Source organism: Phaseolus vulgaris, chromosome 6 (assembly GCF_051622355.1).
Source record: "Phaseolus vulgaris cultivar YP4 chromosome 6, ASM5162235v1, whole genome shotgun sequence".
Taxonomy (NCBI): domain Eukaryota; kingdom Viridiplantae; phylum Streptophyta; class Magnoliopsida; order Fabales; family Fabaceae; genus Phaseolus; species Phaseolus vulgaris.
This window is the reverse complement of record NC_143503.1, coordinates 11,048,997-11,069,886: the sequence shown is the minus strand read 5'-3', so window position 1 is coordinate 11,069,886 and position 20,890 is coordinate 11,048,997. Positions and strand designations below refer to the sequence as shown.

Genomic DNA, 20,890 nt, shown 5'->3' with positions numbered 1-20,890 from the left:
TTTACATCAAACTTTGATTTGACTTGTCTAAGAGTGGAATATGATTGTTGTGTAATTTTTCAATTCAATTTGTATCAGGTGTGATCATTCCTTTTATCTCTTTGATTTGTATTTCTATAAAGAACTATTGTTGCACAGAGTCAGAGGGTGTTCTGATTTGTGGTGTGTTATGAGTGCCAAAGGAAGTGTGTGTTCTTGAGGGGTTCAAGATCACTTCTTTGTTGTGTGTGGTTTGTAATATGTGCTTGATTGCATAGTGAAATACCAGTGGTTTCTAGGGACTAGATGTAGCTCTTGGTGTAAGAGTGAACCAGTATAAATTTGTTTGTGTGATTCTCTCTTTCCCTGATCTCACTTATATATGTTTTAAGTTGTTTTTATTAACTGCTGATAAAAACAATCGGCTGAATCGCATAAACAATAGGTTGATATTCTGGAAATCAACCAAATCAGTTTTGTATCCTGAACATCTTGATTCTTTTAGCTTTTATTCTTCATTGGCTTTCTCTATACCTTCAAAGTTTTTTAAAAACGTTTAAAAACAATTCACCCCCTCTTGTTTAAGGCCTACAATTCCAACACAGGTATCCCACTGAACCATTGTAGGGTTGTACCTATAAAAGTGCCCAAGGACCTTTTACATTGCATGGCATCCGTTCCTCTTAAGATAATCATCTGAGCGTTGAATGTCGTAAGGTGATTTTCAGGGTCCTCTGTCCCCGTGAAAAAGGCGATTTTCAGTGTGATGTAATGAGCTGGCAAGGCTCGTCCATGATCTTCTTCGAGAATGGTTTGGGACTACTCCTCGCTGGCAAGCTTAGAGATCGCTCCCTGGTGGAACGTTGGGCACGTTGGATCAGGCTCTTGCATAATTCCTCATTGGTCTTCCGCAACTCCTCATTGGCTTGCACGTGCCCCTCCATTACTGCCCGAGATGCCTCAATTTCTGCCATCAAGCGATTCTGCAGAAGCTCTTGCTCAGCTCAAGCTTCCACTTGTAACCTCTCATGCTCATCCCTGGCTTCTACTCATAGCCTCTCCTGCTCAGCCCTAGCTTCCTCTTGGATCCACTCTTGGATCCGTTCCTTCTCTCGTCTGTGGTCCTCGTTGGCTTCTTGCAGGGCCCTCATGGCATCCATGAGTTACTGTAAGACGGGGGCATCACTTCCTTCAGAACCTTGCGGGCCTTGCCTTGTGTTTCTCATCACCTCAGAAAGCTCAATCACGAATGCAGATGGGATCAAGTTTTACCATGCCCCACGGTGGGCGCCAAATGTTCTTGCCAGTTGATTTCGGGTTGACGGGATGAGCAAGCTACGCTTCTAATCTGTCTCTTCTTGGTGCACTGGAACAACGCTCTGTTGAGACAGAGGGGGCTCTACCTGTTGATTACACTCTGACGATCAAGTCAGTGAGAGCATACAAAATAATGATCAGTTTCAGTCTCTAGTACTCAGAAACAGCATAACTTTTATGGGGGTCTCAAATCCCTTTTATAGTTATCCCTTTTACAGCTTTCTCTCACGAGAATATAATCTCAACTGAAAGCATAACAGAAATAATATTTTGCTTACGGGTACCTTTACTCACAATGCTAATAACAGAAGAAAATCTTGTGCACCTTTATTTTTGGGTGCTCACCACTTTAGATAATATCTCTATATATTCAAATAACGGTTTTATGCATATATTTATTTAACTAACAACTTTGCATATATTAACATATATACTTGACTAACAAATTAACACGTATTATATTTAACTAACAACTTTATATTAGCATCTGACCAAACTCATTATTTTTTCTACTTTAATTATTTTCCATCGGGCCTACCAATGAAATTGGGCTGAGCCCATGACCCGTTTCTGGCCCAAACCTAAGCTGACCACAGCCAAATGCTTGGACTGAGGTCCCGAGCATTCCTGTCGAGTACAACTCCCAAACAAATTGTATTCGAAGCCATAATAAATGTAATTTTGACCTATAACAACTTTGAATGAAAAGCAACAGCTGTAATAATGACTGAATTTCAAAACAACTTTAATACAATGTTGCCAGAGGTAAAACAATCGGTTGTTTTTCTATAACAGCCATTGAGAGTTTTCATAAACAAATAAACTTTGACAGAGATGAAACTGCATAGTGTTGATCACATAACCTTTTGCATAAAGATGTTTCACCACAAATTTACTCAAGAGAAGAAATCAATTAAGATTTCATTTAATATTGAGCAAAAAAAATATACAAATTTGGAAGTAAGAAAACACATGTTCTTAGCTTTTGAGAATTTTTCTCTTAATACAGCCTTTGTATATAAGTTAAGAATGTCACTTGACTTTCAAGAAATTCTCTTGAAGCTTCATCCTTCACATCAACATGATTCTTTACTTCCAAGGGTACCATATATGTTGATTTTCCATCAAAGAACCCTACAAGAAACAAAATCAAGAAGCAAGATTTGGTTCCCTTACAAATTTGGGTCATTGGGCATTAACAGGAACATTTTGAGCATTAGGAACTTTAGAATTCTTAGGAACCCACTTCAAAACACCCCTGGGAACAAAAAATTCCTAACTCTGCAGAATCTAATAGAGTGGCCTTTCTTCATACAGTAAAAGCATGAAACAACTAGTTGTTTTGACTTTTCAATCGGTTGTTTTTCAAAAAAAACTTGAAAAAGGCTTGGAAACAGATATCTTCTTGCTGTGTGGATTAAAACCCAATCCAACTTTTCCAAAAAAACAATGTTAAGATGCAAGAACTGTTTCAAAGTTTGATTGGCCTTTTGAAAGTTTATCCACAGTTTTTACAAGATAGTGGACTTTTTTCAAGAGATTCACAATTTTTACAAAAACTAGAGTCACATTTGCAAGAAGAGCTTTTGTAAACCATTTCAAGATTTTCAAAATCATTTTTAGAATTGTTCATCTCTTCTTCCAATGCTTGAACTCTATTTTCCAGCCAATTATTCATGCCTTTCAAGCGGTTGTTCAAAAGGGCCAGCCTATAAGCTTCTTCATGAGTTTCTTTAAATGCATCAAGAAGTTGGTTGTAATTTTCAAAATTGATTGAAGTGCTGGAATTTACACTACTTGTGTCAGATTCTTCCTTAGCCATCAAGCACATATTTGCCTTTTCATCTCCATTAGATTATGAGCTTGAGGAAGAAGCATCATTATCTTGCCAAGCAATGTAGGCTCCTTTTGTTTTGCCCTTTTTCTCAAGTTTCTTGCTTGGTCCTCTCTCTTTGCTTTCAATGTTGGGGCAATAAGCTTTTATATGGCCCTGTTTACCACATCCAAAGCAGGTATAATTGTTAGCATTAAAATCATTGAGTTTCTTGTTGTTATACCTGTTTGAAGATTGGTTCTTGTTGTTGTTTTTCTTCAAGAACTTGTTGAATTTTCTAGTTAGCAAGTTAAGAGTTTCTTCATCACTTTCATCACTTGATTCTTGACAGTCTTTATGACCAACAACCTTCAAATTAAGATGATATGTATATTTATTGATTACATTTTTAGTTGCAACACTTAGGTGTTTAGCAAAGATTAAGGTTTGAGCCTTGATTGTCAATAAATACGAAAATGCAATTTTTTTTTACTCTAATTTTGTCCCTTGGCCTTGCCTTCAAATAAGTTGGGTAAGGTTTTGTGTTTACTTTGCAGAAAAGACATATTCATATGAGGGACGATAAGAATATGAAATGGCAGAATTCAAAGAGAGGATTTGGAGCTCTTCTTTGAATTCATATGACAAAAGAGATCTTGGGGGATTTTGTGTATGTTATGATGAAAGAGGAACAACCTAGTTTTTGGTTGGAGGTAACAAAGAAGGGTGCAGACCCTCTCCAAAGGTGGCGTTGTTGCAATGTTCTCCTTTTTCTCCTCTTGAGAATTGCTAAGTTTTTGCACTTATGTTGGTGCTTTCAATGTTAGTTTTTTTGTAGCTTTTGGGTTTCAGTTTTGGGTATGAGGTTAGAGGAGTATATTTATCCGTATTTTTTAAGAGTTGATATATCTCTCAAATACTCTAATTTCTTAATTTTATTCTTTTATTAATAAAACAAAATCATAGTCTAAAGTCCACTTTCTTTTCTATCTTTTTTTTTATCTTTAGTATATGTAACATATCATTGTGAATTCTGGTTATTACTGATAAAAAATACTATAGAAATCACCATAAGAAAATCATTAAATAAAAATCAATTTTATAAACTAAAAATAATTAGTTGCTACAGTGACTAAATTATAGACCATTTTAGAGACTAAAAAAATTATTGGTTTTTAAATTAGTTTCTATTATTGATTAATAATTTGTAAATTAGTTACCAAGTTTTTTGCTACCAATTTAAATAATTGGTAGTTAAAACATTAGTAGCTAATTAGATACCAATTTAGAAACTATTTATCAATAATAGAAACTAATTTAGAAACCAATAACTTTTTTTTAGTTTCTAAAATAGTCTCTAATTTAGTTAATATAGAAACTAATTATTTTTTGTCTCTAAAATTGGCTATTTCATGATTTTATTGTAATGAATGTTATTTTGGGCTTAGTTATATGGACTTGTGGATATGTGTCTTTTTTCGTATTTTTGATAAAAAAAATATATGAAGGATTCAATTCGTAAATGAGTTACAATGATTAATTTTTTTATAAGAATTAAAGTATCTTTTAAATACTTTATTAATTTATTTTTTATTGTTGATAAAAAGAAATACTGTGGATTATGGGATATTGTTGATATGCTACACCTAAGACTATGTTATGGTTTTGTGATTTATCTGGTATCCTGCAGATTTGGTAAGTGGTCCAAAACATAAGAACATGTAGTGTTATATGAAGCAATTTTGGGAACCAATTGTGAGTAGAATTAGTGTTAAACTTAGTGTTTGGAAGGGTCATTTTTTGTCTTTGGTTGGAAGACTATGCCTGGTAAAATCGGTGTTCTCTTCTCTTCCTTTGTTCTATTTGTCCTTCTTTAAAGCACCAGAGTCAGTGTATAATAATATTATAAGCATCCAAAGGAGATTTATGTGAGGTTGGGGAAGGGAGAAGAGTTCTATATCGTGGGTGAGCTGGGAGAACCTGTGTAAACCTATGGAGGAGGGTGGACTGAGTATTAAAGATATCAGAAAGTTAAATGTTGCCCTCCTGACTAAGTGGAAGTGGATGTTATTATCTGAGGGAAAAGGGAAGTGGAAATATATTCTTTTATCGAAATATGGTAGAGATGTTGGTCGAGGCCCGTTAAGTTCGAAGTTGCAATCAAGGTGGTGGAGAGATATGTATAAAAGTTGTGGAGAGGAGGATGAAGTGTGGTGGTTCCAAGGAGCTTTAGAGTGGAAAGTGGTAAAAGGAGACAATGTTAAATTTTGGGAGGATGTGCGGTGTGGTGGTAATTCTCTTCAATCTTTATACCCTAGGTTGTATGTTTTTTCTTTAGACCAAAGGAAATTGATGGGTGAGGAAGGAGGGTGGGAGAACGTTGTATGGAGGTGGAGGTTGAATTTGAGGATAGTCAGGTTCCGATGGGAAGAGGAACAAGTAGATGATATGTTGAAGATGATATCTAGGGTCAGCTTGAATAAGGAGGTTAGGGATTTCCATATGTGGGGAGTCGATGCCTCAAAATTTTCTCTGTTAGATCAGTTTATATGCACCTCGCAAATCATGATTGCAGTACTCACAATACCTTGTTCAAGCAATTATGACAATCTAAAGTGTTCTCAAATGTTTTGACAACAACTTGGAGGGTCCTTCTGGATAGAATACCCACTAGAACATGCCTCTCTAGAAGAGGGGTGGTCACTCCCTTAACATGTGTGATGTGTTAGCTTGCGGACAAATCATCACAACATCTTTTTATAGAATGATTATGTATCCTAGTAAAATACACACGAATATACATTTTTCTTTTTATTTTGTAAATTAGTATTTAGTTCTTTTATTTTATAATTATAAGTTTAAATTTGATAATTGCATTCTAAGTACAAAGATTGTGCTATGATGATTTACTTATGTAACTTGCGTAATGTACTTTATTCTACTTCAGGTGCTCTTATATCCAGAAAGAGTCTAATGGTTAAACTATGCAGTTGAAAACACATGACTTATATGTATAGAACAAATTGTGTTACGAAGTGGACTTTAAGCCTAACTCAACCCCATAAAACCGGCTCATAAGGTGAGGTTGCTCATCTCTGTTCCCTTTTGTTCATCTCTGTTCTATTTTGTAATATGGTATCGAAGCTCTGATCATCAAAGCTCTGCTTGCTACATTTATTCATGGGTGAAGTTGATGATCCCTCACAAGATCTTAGTTCACCTTACCATGTTAGTTCATCAGATAATCCCTCATTTCTTATTGTCCCTATTATTCTTGAGGGACCAAATTATCATCATTGGTCTCGTTCATTTCAAATGAGCCTAATTTAAAGAACAAAATAAGTTTCATTGATGGAACTATAGAAGCTCTCAACAGTACCAACTCATTGTTTCCAACATGGCAGAGAGCCAATATGTTGGTTGTTTCGTGGATTCTCAAGGCTGTTTCTCAATCCATCGCGCAAAGCATCATTTGTATGGACAATGCCTTTGACATATGGAATGATTTCAAGGAAAGGTTCTCACAAGGAGACATGATTCGTATTTCTGATATCCAGGAGATGATTTCTTCTTTTAAACAAGGTGAGTTGACTATTACAAACTATTTCACTCAATTAAAAATTCTTTGGGATGAACTTGATCTTTTTCGCCCGCTATCTGCTTCTTCATGTGCCTCTAAATGCAATACTCTTGTGAATGTTTCTAAATATAAAACACAAGACTAGATTATCAAATTTCTAAGGGGGCTAAATGATAATTATTCGACTGTGAGAACTCAAATTCTGTTGATGGACCCTTTGCCATCCTTGAATAAAGTTTGCTCTCTTGTTACACAACAAAAGAGGCAAATATTTGGTGATCAATACAAGGCAATGATTGCTACTGGCAAAGGAGGTTATAAAAACAATGCTACAACCTATGGCAGAGGTGTTGGATACGGAAGAGGAAGCATTGGAAGAGGATATACTTCCAAAATTTGTAGTCATTGTGGAAGGACAGGGCATACCATTGATACATGCTATAAAAATCATGGCTTTCCACCTCATTTCAAGTTTAAAAATCAGAATCATGATTAGAGTCATACTAATGTAGTTTTTCAAAATACAAATTTCAATAATAATGAGCAGAATCATGAAGGTTCAAAGTCAGAAGTGGAGTCTCAACAAATTGGTTTTACTCCTGAGCAGTATCAAACATTGTTAGCTCTTTTACAATAGACCAAATCCAATGGCAATGCTTATAATCATGTCTCTATTATTCCCTCCAATCCCTCCAATCAAACAGATAATAATTTTATTTCTTCTTTTAGTTCTTGGATTATTGATAGTGGTGCTACTGATCACATTTGTTCATCCTTAACTTATTTCACTTCATATCATCAAATTGATCCTATTTATGTTAAATTACCAAATGGAAATCAAGTAATTGCCAATTATTCTGGAAGTGTTTTTCTCAATCAAAATCATGTCATAGATAATGTTTTGTACATTCCTTGCTTCAGTTTTAATCTTCTTTCCGTAGCAAAATTGATTGATAAACTATCTTGTGTTCTTACCTTTGACTCTAATGGTTGTCACATTCAGGACAAGATATCTATGAAGATGATTGGAATCGCTAAGACGCAAGATAGACTTTATATACTCAGGATCCCATCTTACCAGAAACTTCAAAGTAAACCCCTTGAATGTACACACACCATCAATACTGTTAATGTCAGTGCTAGTGATCTAGAAACCCTTTGACATTTTCGATTAGGTCATATTTCAAATAAATGTATTGATGTTATCAAGAATAAATTTCCTTTTGTTAAATATAACAAATCTTTTGTTTGTGATGTTTGTCATTTTGCAAAGCAAAAAAGACTTTCTTTTCCTATTAGTACTTCTAAATCAAAAAAATATTTTGATTTGATTCATGTAGATATTTGGGGACCATACTCAATACCATCAATTCATGGTCATAAATATTTTTTGACCATAGTTGATGACTATTTGAGGTACACATGGATTTTTCTTTTGAAACAAAAATCTGAAGTTGTTAAGGTTTTGGAAAATTTTGTTATTTTTGTTCAAACACAGTTTGAGACAACAATAAAAATAATAAGAAGTGATAATGGAACTGAATTTTTCATGACTAATTTTTTTGTCAGTAAAGGAATAATACATCAAACATCATGTGTCAATACTCCACAACAAAATAGTATAGTTGAAAGGAAACATGGTCATTTATTAGATGTAGCAAGAGCTCTTATGATACAATCTCATTTACCTAAAATTTATTGGTCATATTCTGTGATACATGTTGCGCATATTATAAACATGCTTCCCACACCTATTTTAAACTATTCTTCTCTTCATGAAATGCTTTTCAAAATTGATGCAAATTTTAATGGATTAAAGGTGTTTGATTCTTTATGTTATGCTAGCACCTTGTCAACAAATAGAAGAAAATTTGATCCAAGAGCATCAAAATGTGTTTTTATTGGTTTTCAACGGGGGACAAAAAGATATATTTTGTTGAATATTCAATCAAGAGAAATTTTTGTGTCTAGGGATGTTGTCTTTTATGAACATGTTTTCCCATACCAAAGGGTTCAAGATACTAGTAATGAAACTAACAGTCTCGACGTTAATGATCAAATTTTGTTTGCTGAAGATCAATTTGTCTTAAGTTAGCCATCACAAGCCATTCTTGCACCTTGTGATAATACACCTTGTGATAATGTTGAAAATAGCAGTGATAATAATTGTGAGTCACAAATTGAGGTTTCAGAAGAAGATTGTTGCCATATAGACCAAAACCTCAATGAAAATCATGATATAGAACAAAGTTCTGAATCAGATCCATATGTCCGAATGAGCACAAGAATAAAAAAATCACCTGAGTATTTAAAGGATTATCATTGTAATCTTAATGTTTCCAGTACATCTTCAAGACTTAAATATCCTTTGAATTTTGTTTTGTCTTATAGCAATTTATCACCTTCTTACAAATCTTTTGTTATGTCTCTTTCTTCACATGTTGAGCCAAACACATATTCTGAAGCTGTGAAACATGACTGTTGGAGAAAAGCTATACAATTGAGATATCTGTTTTAGAGTCAAATCAAACTTGGGAGACTGCTCTTCTGCCTCAGAACAAAGCTGCCATAGGTTGCAAATAGGTATTCAAAATAAAATATAAGGCTGATGGAACAATTGAAAGGTATAAAGCAAGGTTAGTGGCAAAGGGATATACACAAACAGAAGGCATTGACTACCTCGATACTTTCTCTCCAGTAGCAAAGATGACCACCATAAGGTTGCTTCTTTCTTTAGCTTCTATTTATAATTGGGAATTGAAACAATTAGACATAAACAATGCCTTTTTTACATTGAGATTTGAAAGAAGATGTATACATGGTTGCTCCTCCCGGATTGACTTCTATTCCACCAGGAAAAGTTTGTAAACTAAAAAAGGCTTTATATGGCCTTAAGCAAGCTAGCAAAGAATGGTTTGCCAAACTATCATCATTTTTGCTTTCTGTGGGATATACTCAATCTATGAATGATCATTCATTGTTCATTAATTCTTCTGAAGGATCTTTTACAGCATTATTGGTATATGGATATGGATGATATAATATTGGCAGGAAATGATAAAGAAGAGATTGCTCGAATCAAACTTGCACCCACTTATATACAATGAAATGTCCTGATCTCTAGTCGATGTGGGATCTCTAACACACTCCCCTCACGCCGAGGCTACCAACTCGTGCGTGAAGATATATGTTATGGGTGGTCCGATAACGGACCAATAGCGAGTGACTTGATAAATCCAACAAACACTCGCTAGGATAGGCTCGAAATGACTCTGATACCATGTTACGAAGTGGACTTTAAGCCTAACTCAACCCCATAAAACCGACTCATAAGGTGAGGTTTGCACCCACTTATATACAATGAAATGTCCTCATCTCTAGTCGATGTGAGATCTCCAACAAATTGCATCTCAAAATATATTATTCCCTATCATACCATGGTTCTTAGAGAAATGCAAATCTTGGACTGCTGTATGGTTCAAACTGTTTAATTATTTGTCTTTGATTTCTATATTGATGTAGTTTTGCAAATTTGATGAGTTATCATTTAGTTGATGGCCAATGAAAGTTGAACATGCCAAACACATTTTTCTAAAATAAATAAATAAATAAACTAAAATAAATAAATAAAAAAGTTATGTTGTCTTTTATAATTAAATAGTAATCTTCCTTATCCTTTCAGGTTTTTTTTTACTTATATCTATGTATGTAACCAATATATATATATATATATATATATATATATATATATATATATATATATAAAAAGAAAGATTAGGAAATCCTTAAAAACTAAATTATATTAAAATATTATATTTTTAAATTAAAAAAAATTATATTATAATATTAGACTATAAAAAATATAGTACATCTGATGAAAAAATATTGTTATCTTAAAAAAATACATATATTATTTATGTACATTTTCTAACCTGTTTATACACCTATTTTCTTATATATTTATTAACAAATACATGTATTAACCTATGTACATTTATTAACAAACCTGTATACACACCTATTTTCTTATATATTTATTAACAAATATTTAGAGTTATGTAAAAATGTCGCTTTATAAATAATAAATTACAATACACACAACTTTATAAATATAAAATATATTGTTGCGAATTATAAATAAATAATTATACACAGGTGATGTTTAAAAAAATACCTTCTTAACCTATACACACCTATTTTCTTATATATTTATTAAAAAATACATATATTAACCTATGTACATTTATTAACAAATATAGGTAAAACTATCAACATTTAATTAACATAACAAATAAAAGTTTAACTACATATTAATTTTTTGTTATAATGTGCAACATCTTATATATGTATATGTATTTTTTAATTTTTATTAATTCATGTATCCATATTTTATATATATATATATATATATAATACATAAATTTATAATAAAATTTAAGAATTTAAATTAATATTTAAAAAATAAGAACTTACATAAAGTATTAATTATTTATTTGATTTTTAATATTAAATATATATAAATAATAAAAATAAAATATAGGGATATACAGATAATACCACCTGTACTTCCGTAGTGTTTAATAGTATACATTTGAATTAGATATTGATAATTATTAATCATTTTATCTTTAGTTTTTAATAGATGATTGTTTAAGAAATAAGAAATTGGTGTACATTTGTTAGAGTTGAAAGTTAAAGAGTGGTACTAGGCAGAAGAAAGCATACGCAGTCACTGCCATCTCCCATAGATCAAAATGGCAGCAAAGAAAGCATGGAGAATCGTTCCGAGACCCCTCCTAGAAACCATCCTCAACAACCACGCGCAGCACCACCGTGTCCCCCAACCCCTCCTCCTTCACGGCCCCAGAGGCGTCGGCAAAACCACCCTCATTCTCAAACGTATCTCTCTCTCTCTCTTCTCTCTCTCTCTAAGAACCATTTCACATTTCTCTCTTCTTCCACGCAGGTTTATTCCCCGACTGGAATAGAGGCCCTCATCTCACAGGTTACGTTGACTTCGCCGACCCAATAAAAGACGACCCGGGCCGATCACACGGCCCGTGGGCTTCCTGCTCCACCTGCCCTCCGCCGCGTCTCTCGGACTGCCGCAAAATCCTGGAGCATTGCCTGGAGTCCATGACGGAGAAGGGTGTCCGTGCAGGGACCATCAGCTCCCAACAAATATTCACTACCCTAAACAAATGGCACGGTCTCACCACCGCCCTCCGCCAGGTGCTGCAGAGCAAGTCGCGTGCTTCGGACAGGGCTTCGCCTGCCGCACTATGGGACCGGGCCGTATTGGCTATATCCGGGCAATGCACAGCTGCGGAGATTGGTCGGATTTTGGGATATGGGGAGAAGGAGAAGAATGGTCTGTCCTTTGAGGAGGCTTCTTACATGAAGGAATCCGTTGCAGCACTGAAGCTCGCGAAGAAGGTAATCGAGCTTCAGCAAGGGTGGAGGGCCAATGCCATTTCACATATGAATCACACCGGTGTGTTCTCCAGGACTTTGACACATTCTTGTACTGATTGGCCTTGCTTGTTGTTAGAGTTGTTGTCACAAGCTGCTGAAATTGATCATTTTCAGGTACTTGATGTTTTGCAAAATACTCAATTTAATCAAGGTTTGAAATTGCACTCTTGAATGCCATTCTCTTCACTTCTGGCAATTGTGGGCTGGATTAGCCTCAATTGCAGTTGCTGAGATCTCCAAAACCATGATGTTGCAATTGCAGTTGTGGTTTTGGAACATAATAATTAAATTGTTGAATATAATAAAGATGCATTTGGTACTAGTATACATCCAGAAATGATTTTTTTTGGTATGTTGTATGCTTATTTATCTATGCTATGAAGTCATTTTGGATTGTTTTTATTTTTTTATTTTTTTTGTAGTGTTAGTGACATGACATGAGATGTTCAATCTGATGATATATTCAAGTAACTGCAGCCAAAGCTGGTTATTAACAATATTGAAGTTCTAAAGCACGCCACGGTAAATGATAAGTTATCAGTCAGTGGACCCCTATATCATGATAGTCTGATTTGGAGAATGATTGCTTTGGGTGCAAACGAGCGCTGTCTGCCTGTTATCCTGGTGACTTCTGATAGGTGATTTTCTTATGTTAAACTTTGTTTCCTTTCTTCTCACATTTTGTCGCAGTTTACCATACAAAGTTCTTATAAAGTCGCTGGATTTTGATTTTTTTTTTTAACTAATTTTGCTTATATTTTTTTACTTTAGAATCTTGTGGTTGTCAAATCACATAATTACTTTTTTCGAATTGAAGGCACTACAATCTTTTTAATAGATATATCAACTTTTGACTATGGGAAAACTATTTGTATTTGTTGAAAGGATTAGTGACAAAACATGGTAGTTGAATCGGGATACAAGTTCTATATCAAAGAGCTTATATTTTGAATTGTGTCGTGAATTGTAAGATTCATGAACATTTAAAATGTAACATATACTTAAATACAAGACATATAAACAGGAAAGTATACAATTAATAACAATCACACAGTCAAAAAGAGTGGTTGTATCTGTATGTATTTATGCTGCACAATTTCAGCGATACAACCTCCAAAAATAACTGCTGTTGCTGCATAAAATTCCTATAACATGCAACCAAACAAATCTTGCATTATAGCCATTCAAAAAATAATTGTTGTTTCTATTGTGTGCTACACACACATGTATTCTTATTTATAATAAAGAAGAAATACAATAATAAGGAAAAAATCATATATCTAAAATATATGTAACAATATCAAATGAAAAAGGCCACCACTAGATGCCAACACTAGAATAACTAGAATCAGTTCTAGTATTTTTTGTATCAGTTCATTACTTTTGTAGAAACCATATTTTGTGACGATTTCAAGTAGTCAATTATGATTCTGTTACTTTAGTAAGTCTAACTTTGAACTGTATATTCAAGAACTAAATGTTTCATGTTGGGTCTAGGTTGATTTTCATGTTATGCACATTCACGTATTCTGAATTCTTTGTTCTTATGTAATATTTGTGCTAATTTAACATTTGGTGTTGCCCTTTCTACATTTATTTTACCTTGGTATTCTTTCTACTAATTTCAATGCATTGTTATTTGCCCCAGTTACTACTCATATGAAGCTTTCTTGGAGTTTGGATATAAGGAGATATTTATCTCACGTGAGGTACTTGAATAACTGCTTTTTCCTCCTTTGCTCTTTCTTTATACACACACCAATACACACAAATCATTATGAGAATTTGTATATGACATTAAGTTAAGATACATGAATGAACATGCTCATTCCTCCTTTAAATCAAGCATGTAATATGAAATATAGGATTAGTCTACTACTGTATTTTATAGATGTCTACCTTCCTTTCTAAGGAAAGATGTGACTGGTAACACGGTAAGATATGCTACCTTTCTAGGTTCAGTTTCATAGGAAGAAAAGTTGACGGTAAACACAAAGTGAATCAATGTTTGTGGTGGTGAGGCATGAAAAAATGTTTACGTGTTGCAATTTTGAATTATGGTTGGAGCATCTGTGACTAGGGGTGTTGCAAGACATGGTTGTGATTGCGTTCATAGTGTGATTTAGGGTTTGTCATTGAGTTCTGCTTGAAATCTTGAAAGTATCAAATGTTATTTAGCTTCTAAAAAAGCTTAATCCTACCATGACCCTAATAAAAAATCACAAGGATAGAAAAAGGCAAAGGCGTGTCTTTTTGTTGGTGTTTCTCAAATCATCTTAATAAGAATAATGACTTTTGTTAGAGTAGTTTATATTATATTCTAAGCAAAAACTATTTTGTACTAGATCTATTTGTAACCTAGAATCCTAGGGGCAAACTCATATTTTTTTCTTTCTCATATATATGAATTTGAATAAGTAGAGAGATCAAAGTTAAGATATTGAAGTGAAGATCTCTCAAGCTATTTTCCTCATATAAAAGTTGGTATTAGAGTGGATTGATCATGCTTTGCCTGTATTGTTCGGTGCCCCAGCCCACGGTCTTCGATGGCTTTGTTGTTAGTCTCCATCAGATTCTGCCTTTTCCTGCACGGACCACCAAACTGTAAACATCTCTCCAAGCGGTGCTTGACCAATCAGTTGCGAAGGTTGGTTCTTTCTCACGCTTCGTCATGTGCTGCTTCTTGGTGCCATTAGTCAAGCGAATCTAGCCCCCACCGCCTTGTCATTGTAAAACCATTGCAATTCCTCTGTTAGTTTTGTTGGCTTCTTTTGTCTATGTTCCAACCCTTATACTTCTCTTATTTTTTTGTTTTTTTTTGTTTCTATTGGAGCTTTAGTGCTTGTATTTGTCACATCATCACATGTACATATATTTGTTGATTTTACCAAAGAGAGGATTTTAAGCTTCATAGGGTGTTAAGTGGCATAAGTTTTGAGGTCTTCAAATGTTTTTTAAATGTGAATAAATATTTATAGTTTTTGTGCTAAGTGCCACATGTGTAATTATAGGTGGCAAATCATAGTTCAGACAATGTTATTGTTTATATTCTACCTTTACTGGTGCACGAAAATTCATCAATGGCGAAGACTTATCTTGGAGTTGCAATGTCTTAGAAAGTGGATTTGGACCTAACCCAACTCTGTAGAACTGATTTGCAAGGTGGGGTTCGCGCCTACTTGTATACTATAATTTGAACATTTCTTTCTTTAGTCAATGTGGGATCTCCAATAGTATGAAATTGTGTAGTCAAAAGACAACAAGAGAGTAAGTTGAAGAGAATTTTTGTTGGATGAGTGTGCATACTAAAGGACTAGGAGACTTAGAGAAATTGGATTTTATGTGTAACTCATCCTTACAAAACCAGTTTTAGACTTCAAATCCATTGTCTAAATTGGTATCAGAGCCTATATCCCATTTTGGTAAATTGTTTGTTCTAGTAGCATTTGTGGTATGGGTGTTGGAATTTCCCATATTGCTTGTCTCAATTTTTGCGGTTTTGTTATATTCTATCTGGCAACTTTACTTAATGCTAATTGGTTTTGAGATGAAATCTAACAAGGAGTTACATAGTGAATGTATTAGAGAGAAAGTTATGCTAGCATCTATTGTAGAAAAGTTGGTAGAAGTCCTCTAGAAGCCTTAGTAAAGAGTGTAGATGGAAAGTATCTTATCAATAATAGGTAGGAGAATATTGGATAAACTATAGGATAAGTGATTAAGAATGATGTAGTGATTGATGATTTGTATATAAGACATATTGTTGGAGATCCCACATCAACTAGATATATGACCAAATAATAGTATATAAGTAGGTTCAAATCTGATGTGAGTTGATTTAGCAAATGCACACATTGAGTTTTTGGTTTTTCTTGGATTAGAGTTTTGATTACAGAATGGTGAAGACTCAGTGAGGATTGTCACTAGACACGAATTTGACTTAGTGGTTAAGTAAGTGTGAAAGTTCTCTTCAAAGAGAAAAAAGAAAAGACATACACAAGGAATAATAGAAAACGGAATTATACTTTAAAATTGAAAGAGATAAGGGAAAAGGGATCTTATGCGGTTGTAGCATCCATGGAGATAGAGTGATGGAAGGAATCCCGCCACTTGGGGCAGGAGAACTCCAATATGAGTGAGGAAGGGAATCGCCACTTGCAACATTCTCTACCAAGATAAGACTCAGAGGAAATATTCACTCAGAAAATCACTCGAACAAAGTTTCTTTACTCAAAATCTAGTGTGTTTACAAGAGAGCAAGACACTCTATTATAGCCTAAGGTGTCGTGTGGATTAGCAAAGGGAGGGAAATTTAATTTCAAACTAAGCCTAACAATGCCCCTAATTAGGCACCACTAATTGTGGATCTAGAAGAGCACATGCTTCTCACATTTAAGCATGTGCTTAATCTGAGAAGTGTGACTTGGGCGGCACATGGGGGGATCTTTCTAGAAGTTAGGTAAGCCCAATTTATGTTGTTTAAATCCTATTCTACCGAAATACAAAGCAGGGAAAAAGTTGGTGCTCAGGTCCAATAGTTTGTGCTCTGTTCCTGGTAATCCTTTGAGGCATAATGGGCTATGAGTCACTGGCTATGGATTGAGTCTGACCTAGCTCTGGGTCCTGTGCCATGTTCTTGGTCATCCTTTGTTAGGCAAGAAAATAAGGACAATATATGGAGGGTGTATCATTGGAGGAAATTTAAAAATAAAGGAAAAGGGGGTTAGTTAGTTAGTTACGGGAGGTTTTAAATAAAGACCAACCCGGTAAGGGAGGGGTTAGCTGATTGTATGTGTAAAGCGGTGACAGGATAATACCTCTGTGAAAGGAACTGATTTCCTTTGTAAGTGTTCTGAGTGTTTTGTGACAGTGTTGGAATAAAAACAGAGTTATTCATTCTTTTAACTTTGTTCTTTGTGAGAATCTTTATCTTTCTTTCTAGGAACCTAACATCCTTCTAGAAGGTTGGGCTAGCTTAGTGGATGTTCTATTAGTTAGGGTTTCATCAAAATCCCACCTTACAAGTTGGTTTTGTAGGGTTAGTCCTAAATCCATTTTCTAAAATCCTCCAACATTAAGTCAATACAATGCGCTACTCAAAGTGTCCAAAATAGCCTTTTCCTCTTTGCCATCAACATTTGACCAACAACTTTGTAGTTTGCTGCATCATTGGTCACAACTTGAACGATGTTGTCTTCTCCCACTTCTTTAACATTGTTATCCATCATCTTAAAAACTATCTCAGCTATTTTAGATATAGTAGATGTATCCATGGACTTTAGAAACACAGTTCCTTTTGGGTTGTTCACCAAGAAGTTTATTATTGTCCTTCTTTTAATCAGTCCCACCATCAGTCATAATGGTACATCTTGTTTTCTTTTATTCATCCCTATGTGCTGTAAAACAAGTGATGTATATGTAACTTCCTCCTTCAATTAGTTGACTTTAATATCATGATAGGATGGATGTTTAAATTCCAGGCCATGTCTTGAAGCCAAATCAAACATAGTAGAGAATCCTTCACTCTTGGACACATTGAAAAGTATAGTGTTGTTATACAAGAACTTGGCCATTTCTTGACATGCTTCCTCCCTCATACCTTTCTTAAACATGTTGATGGTAGCTTGTGTACTAAATACTCTCTTAATTATATTTCTAGGACTATGACTTTTGCCCAATGCTTCATTGCTTTTTTTTTTTTTCTCACGAGCTTCTGCCATTTCCTCCTCCATATTAAGGCTTCATTTCTTGTTTAAATTTTGTTGCAAACCAAGAAAAATTTCCCACATTTTCTTCTTGACTTGATCAGTAGCATCCTTGCAAACTCCAACATCATTTTGAGTACCAACTCAGTGATGTTTTCAACCTATAAACTCCCCCCGTTATTACCTTTTGATAGTATCCCTAACAACTGAGATACAATGCTTCCAAGCTATATCATTCCTATTTCCTGGAGTATTTGGAGTCACGAATGTATAGGAGTTTGAAGTTGGATTTGATGTCATTTTAATGATTGGGAGTGCAGATTGGGTGCAGCGGAAAAAATAGAAGGAGAAAAATGGATTGGACTGCACTTTGGATGTAGTGCAGCTTGGTTTACTATAAAGGACAAATAGAGTGGTGTGGTCTTGTGAAAAAAAGTAGAGGGAGAAAGTGTAATTGGACTGCACCTTGGTTTATTATAAACTGAAGAGCAGAGTGGTGCGGTGCAGTGAAAAAAAAAAACGAAGGGAGAAAGATGGATTGGAATGAGAGTGAGTGGAGTTTGGAAGTGAAATTAAATAGCTGAAGAAAGAGCATAAATTTCTTTGTTTTGGAGAGGGTAAAGGGATAGTCGGGACCAGCAGTCGTTCGTGGCAGCATGGTGCCTGGTTTCTTGATTATTTGAGGAAGTGGCAATTTGTCATCTCTGGAAGAGAGGAGTCACAATTTTTGCCGTTATGCCATTGGGCTTTGGAAGTAAAATAATTGAGCTTTTGGGTTACAAATTGGGTCATGCATCCCAACCCGATAAAAACACTGGAAGCTTAGCTAAGAGCTGCCACGAAGACGTGTCACATGCATGGTGCTTTGAGGAGTGTCAAGGTGCCGTTGCTAGTAACATTGCCGTCGTGAGAGGTGTTGCTACGAGTAACATCGACGCTATGAGATGCGCCACTGCGAGGTATGTTGAGTCTACGAAAGGCATCATTGCTGTGAAGAACGTCGCTGCGAAGTGATGAGCTCAAGACAGACACTGCCACGAGAGGGACTGCATTACGTGACTCGCCCCACTCACACGAGTTGAGATGACACGAGATCGGAGAGGGAGCAGAAGATCGTAGACTCATTATCTTATGATTTGAATTGTGTTTTTGATTATCATGATTATATGGCTTCTTCCTACAATTTAGTTATGAAGGTGATTTTGAGATATGCTACCCTTTTAGTTTTGTGTATAAGTTCCTTTTCATTTGTTATTTTGTATTGTTTAGTAAATATTATTCATGAACAACTTTTGCCTGGCAGACCTTTGGATGGACGCCACAAGAAGCCCAAATGCACATGGTCACTGACTACTTTAGTCTTTCAGAAGTATGAATATTTCATAACAATTAAATAATTTTTATATTATTGTTTAAATTCTTATTTTAGTTCCAAGTAATCACTGCAAGCTTTAATTAATATTTCTTAAATTCAGTGGAAAGTGATTGCTGAGGTACTTGGACCAAATCCTCGACATCTATTTGAACTTTATGCACTTAAACAAAGCAATTATCCTCCGAAGTAAGTTTTTCTTTTTTAGTTATTTTATATACAGTTATAAAAATACTATTATAAGCAATATTACTCTTTCGACCATTATCTGCAGGTGTTTTATATTATCATAGGTTCTGTACCATTGTTACACATCAATCGAACTGTATCTCTTACTAGTTCATGCTTTTGCTTAATTGTAGACGAACAGAAGACAAGGCTAGTAGTACCTTCGAGGACATTGTAGATGCATATATAGCGTATTTGCAAGTAAGTTCAAAATTGGGCATGAAATTATCATCTCCAAAATTGGTTTTATTGGGAATATGTGTGTGTGTGTGTGTGTGTGAAAAATGGAACCACTGCCTTTTATTTTTAATTTTCCAAACAAATGTGATATGATACATTTTTGGGATTAATGCAATAGCATAGGAATTTTCTCCTATGAAGAGATAAATTTCAGTTTCCATCAGTTTTGACAAAAGTTGACAAGATGGGTGGATATATAAAATATTCTTTCCTTTCTGTCACTTTTTTCATGTATAAAAGCAGAATAAAAAGTGAATTTTAATTTTATAATCAAAAGGGTTTCAGTACCTAAGAGAAGATATAAAATGAATTGCCAGAAAGCAATGGGTTTTACAACAAATAAATAACCTACCCTTTCTTTTTTATAAAACTCATGTTAGGCATCACTATGAATTTTGACATCTCAGCTAGGTTGACAACTCAAAATCTACCAATCAGCTGCCATCACATAAAACATAACATAAAAGACAAAAGAAAGGAGTACAAAACATGGGGGGCCAAACCAAAACACATAAGAAAACGGAACACAACCTAAATACAGAATAAAGGAAATTGGTATCTGTTATGGAAAAAATCCAAACTAAGACAAGGAGGTATAACAAAGTACATCACTAGTGAAAGGCATGAGTCCATAAAAAATCAGCAATTAAGCGATCAAGCTTACTGAGATAGGTTTTTATATCATGGTCTTCCAGCTTTAGTGAAATATGGTTGGAGACAACATTATAAAGGCTATGATTGTCATTGAAGTAAACTCTCTCAGGTTTGTTCCAAACATCATAATAGGTGGTTAAAGCTTGGTATTGGGGTTGCAATTTGACATCATTGGAGAACCAGAGAATGCTACGAAAAGAGACGTCAATTTGGTTCCCTCAAGCTTGATGTATGCTGGGAATGTCTTTGGTCTGTTTGGTCAAGTGGTTGTGACAAACTTGACCTTGGAACCACAACTGGACAACAACAGCCCAGGAGCTGTAGTTACTTGTCCCAATTAGTTTTTCACATGGAATTAGCAGAACAGTAGTAAAAGTCATTCTAGAAGCGATATTTAAGTTCGAGCTGCCAAAAGCCATGGAAAATGAACCTGAAAGGGGCGCTTGGGTGTGATGAATGAAAGAGAGGGAGTGTTGTCAAGTGCGTTATGTTGTAAAAATGGAAAAACTGCAATTTGTTACGGGCTT

General features: G+C 34.7%; 1 protein-coding gene across 6 annotated transcripts in view; it reads left to right on the top strand.

Moving 5' to 3' along the window:
- Positions 1–11,352: 11,352 nt before the first annotated feature.
- Positions 11,353–20,890, top strand: part of LOC137830997 (uncharacterized) — a 30,443-nt gene continuing 20,905 nt past the window's right edge. For 2 of the 6 annotated variants that reach the window (XM_068638463.2, XM_068638462.2), the window contains exons 1-7: positions 11,353–11,588; positions 11,656–12,278; positions 12,642–12,802; positions 13,813–13,873; positions 19,173–19,238; positions 19,345–19,430; positions 19,604–19,670. In XM_068638463.2, coding sequence (XP_068494564.2) covers positions 11,444–11,588; positions 11,656–12,278; positions 12,642–12,802; positions 13,813–13,873; positions 19,173–19,238; positions 19,345–19,430; positions 19,604–19,670 — 1,209 coding nt within the window. In that variant the 5' untranslated portion in view covers positions 11,353–11,443. Of the gene's footprint in view, positions 11,589–11,655; positions 12,316–12,586; positions 12,803–13,812; positions 13,874–14,697; positions 14,812–19,172; positions 19,239–19,344; positions 19,431–19,603; positions 19,671–20,890 lie in introns of those variants that run through there. The other 4 variants (XM_090303529.1, XM_090303527.1, XM_090303528.1 and 1 more) reach the window with 4 other exon arrangements.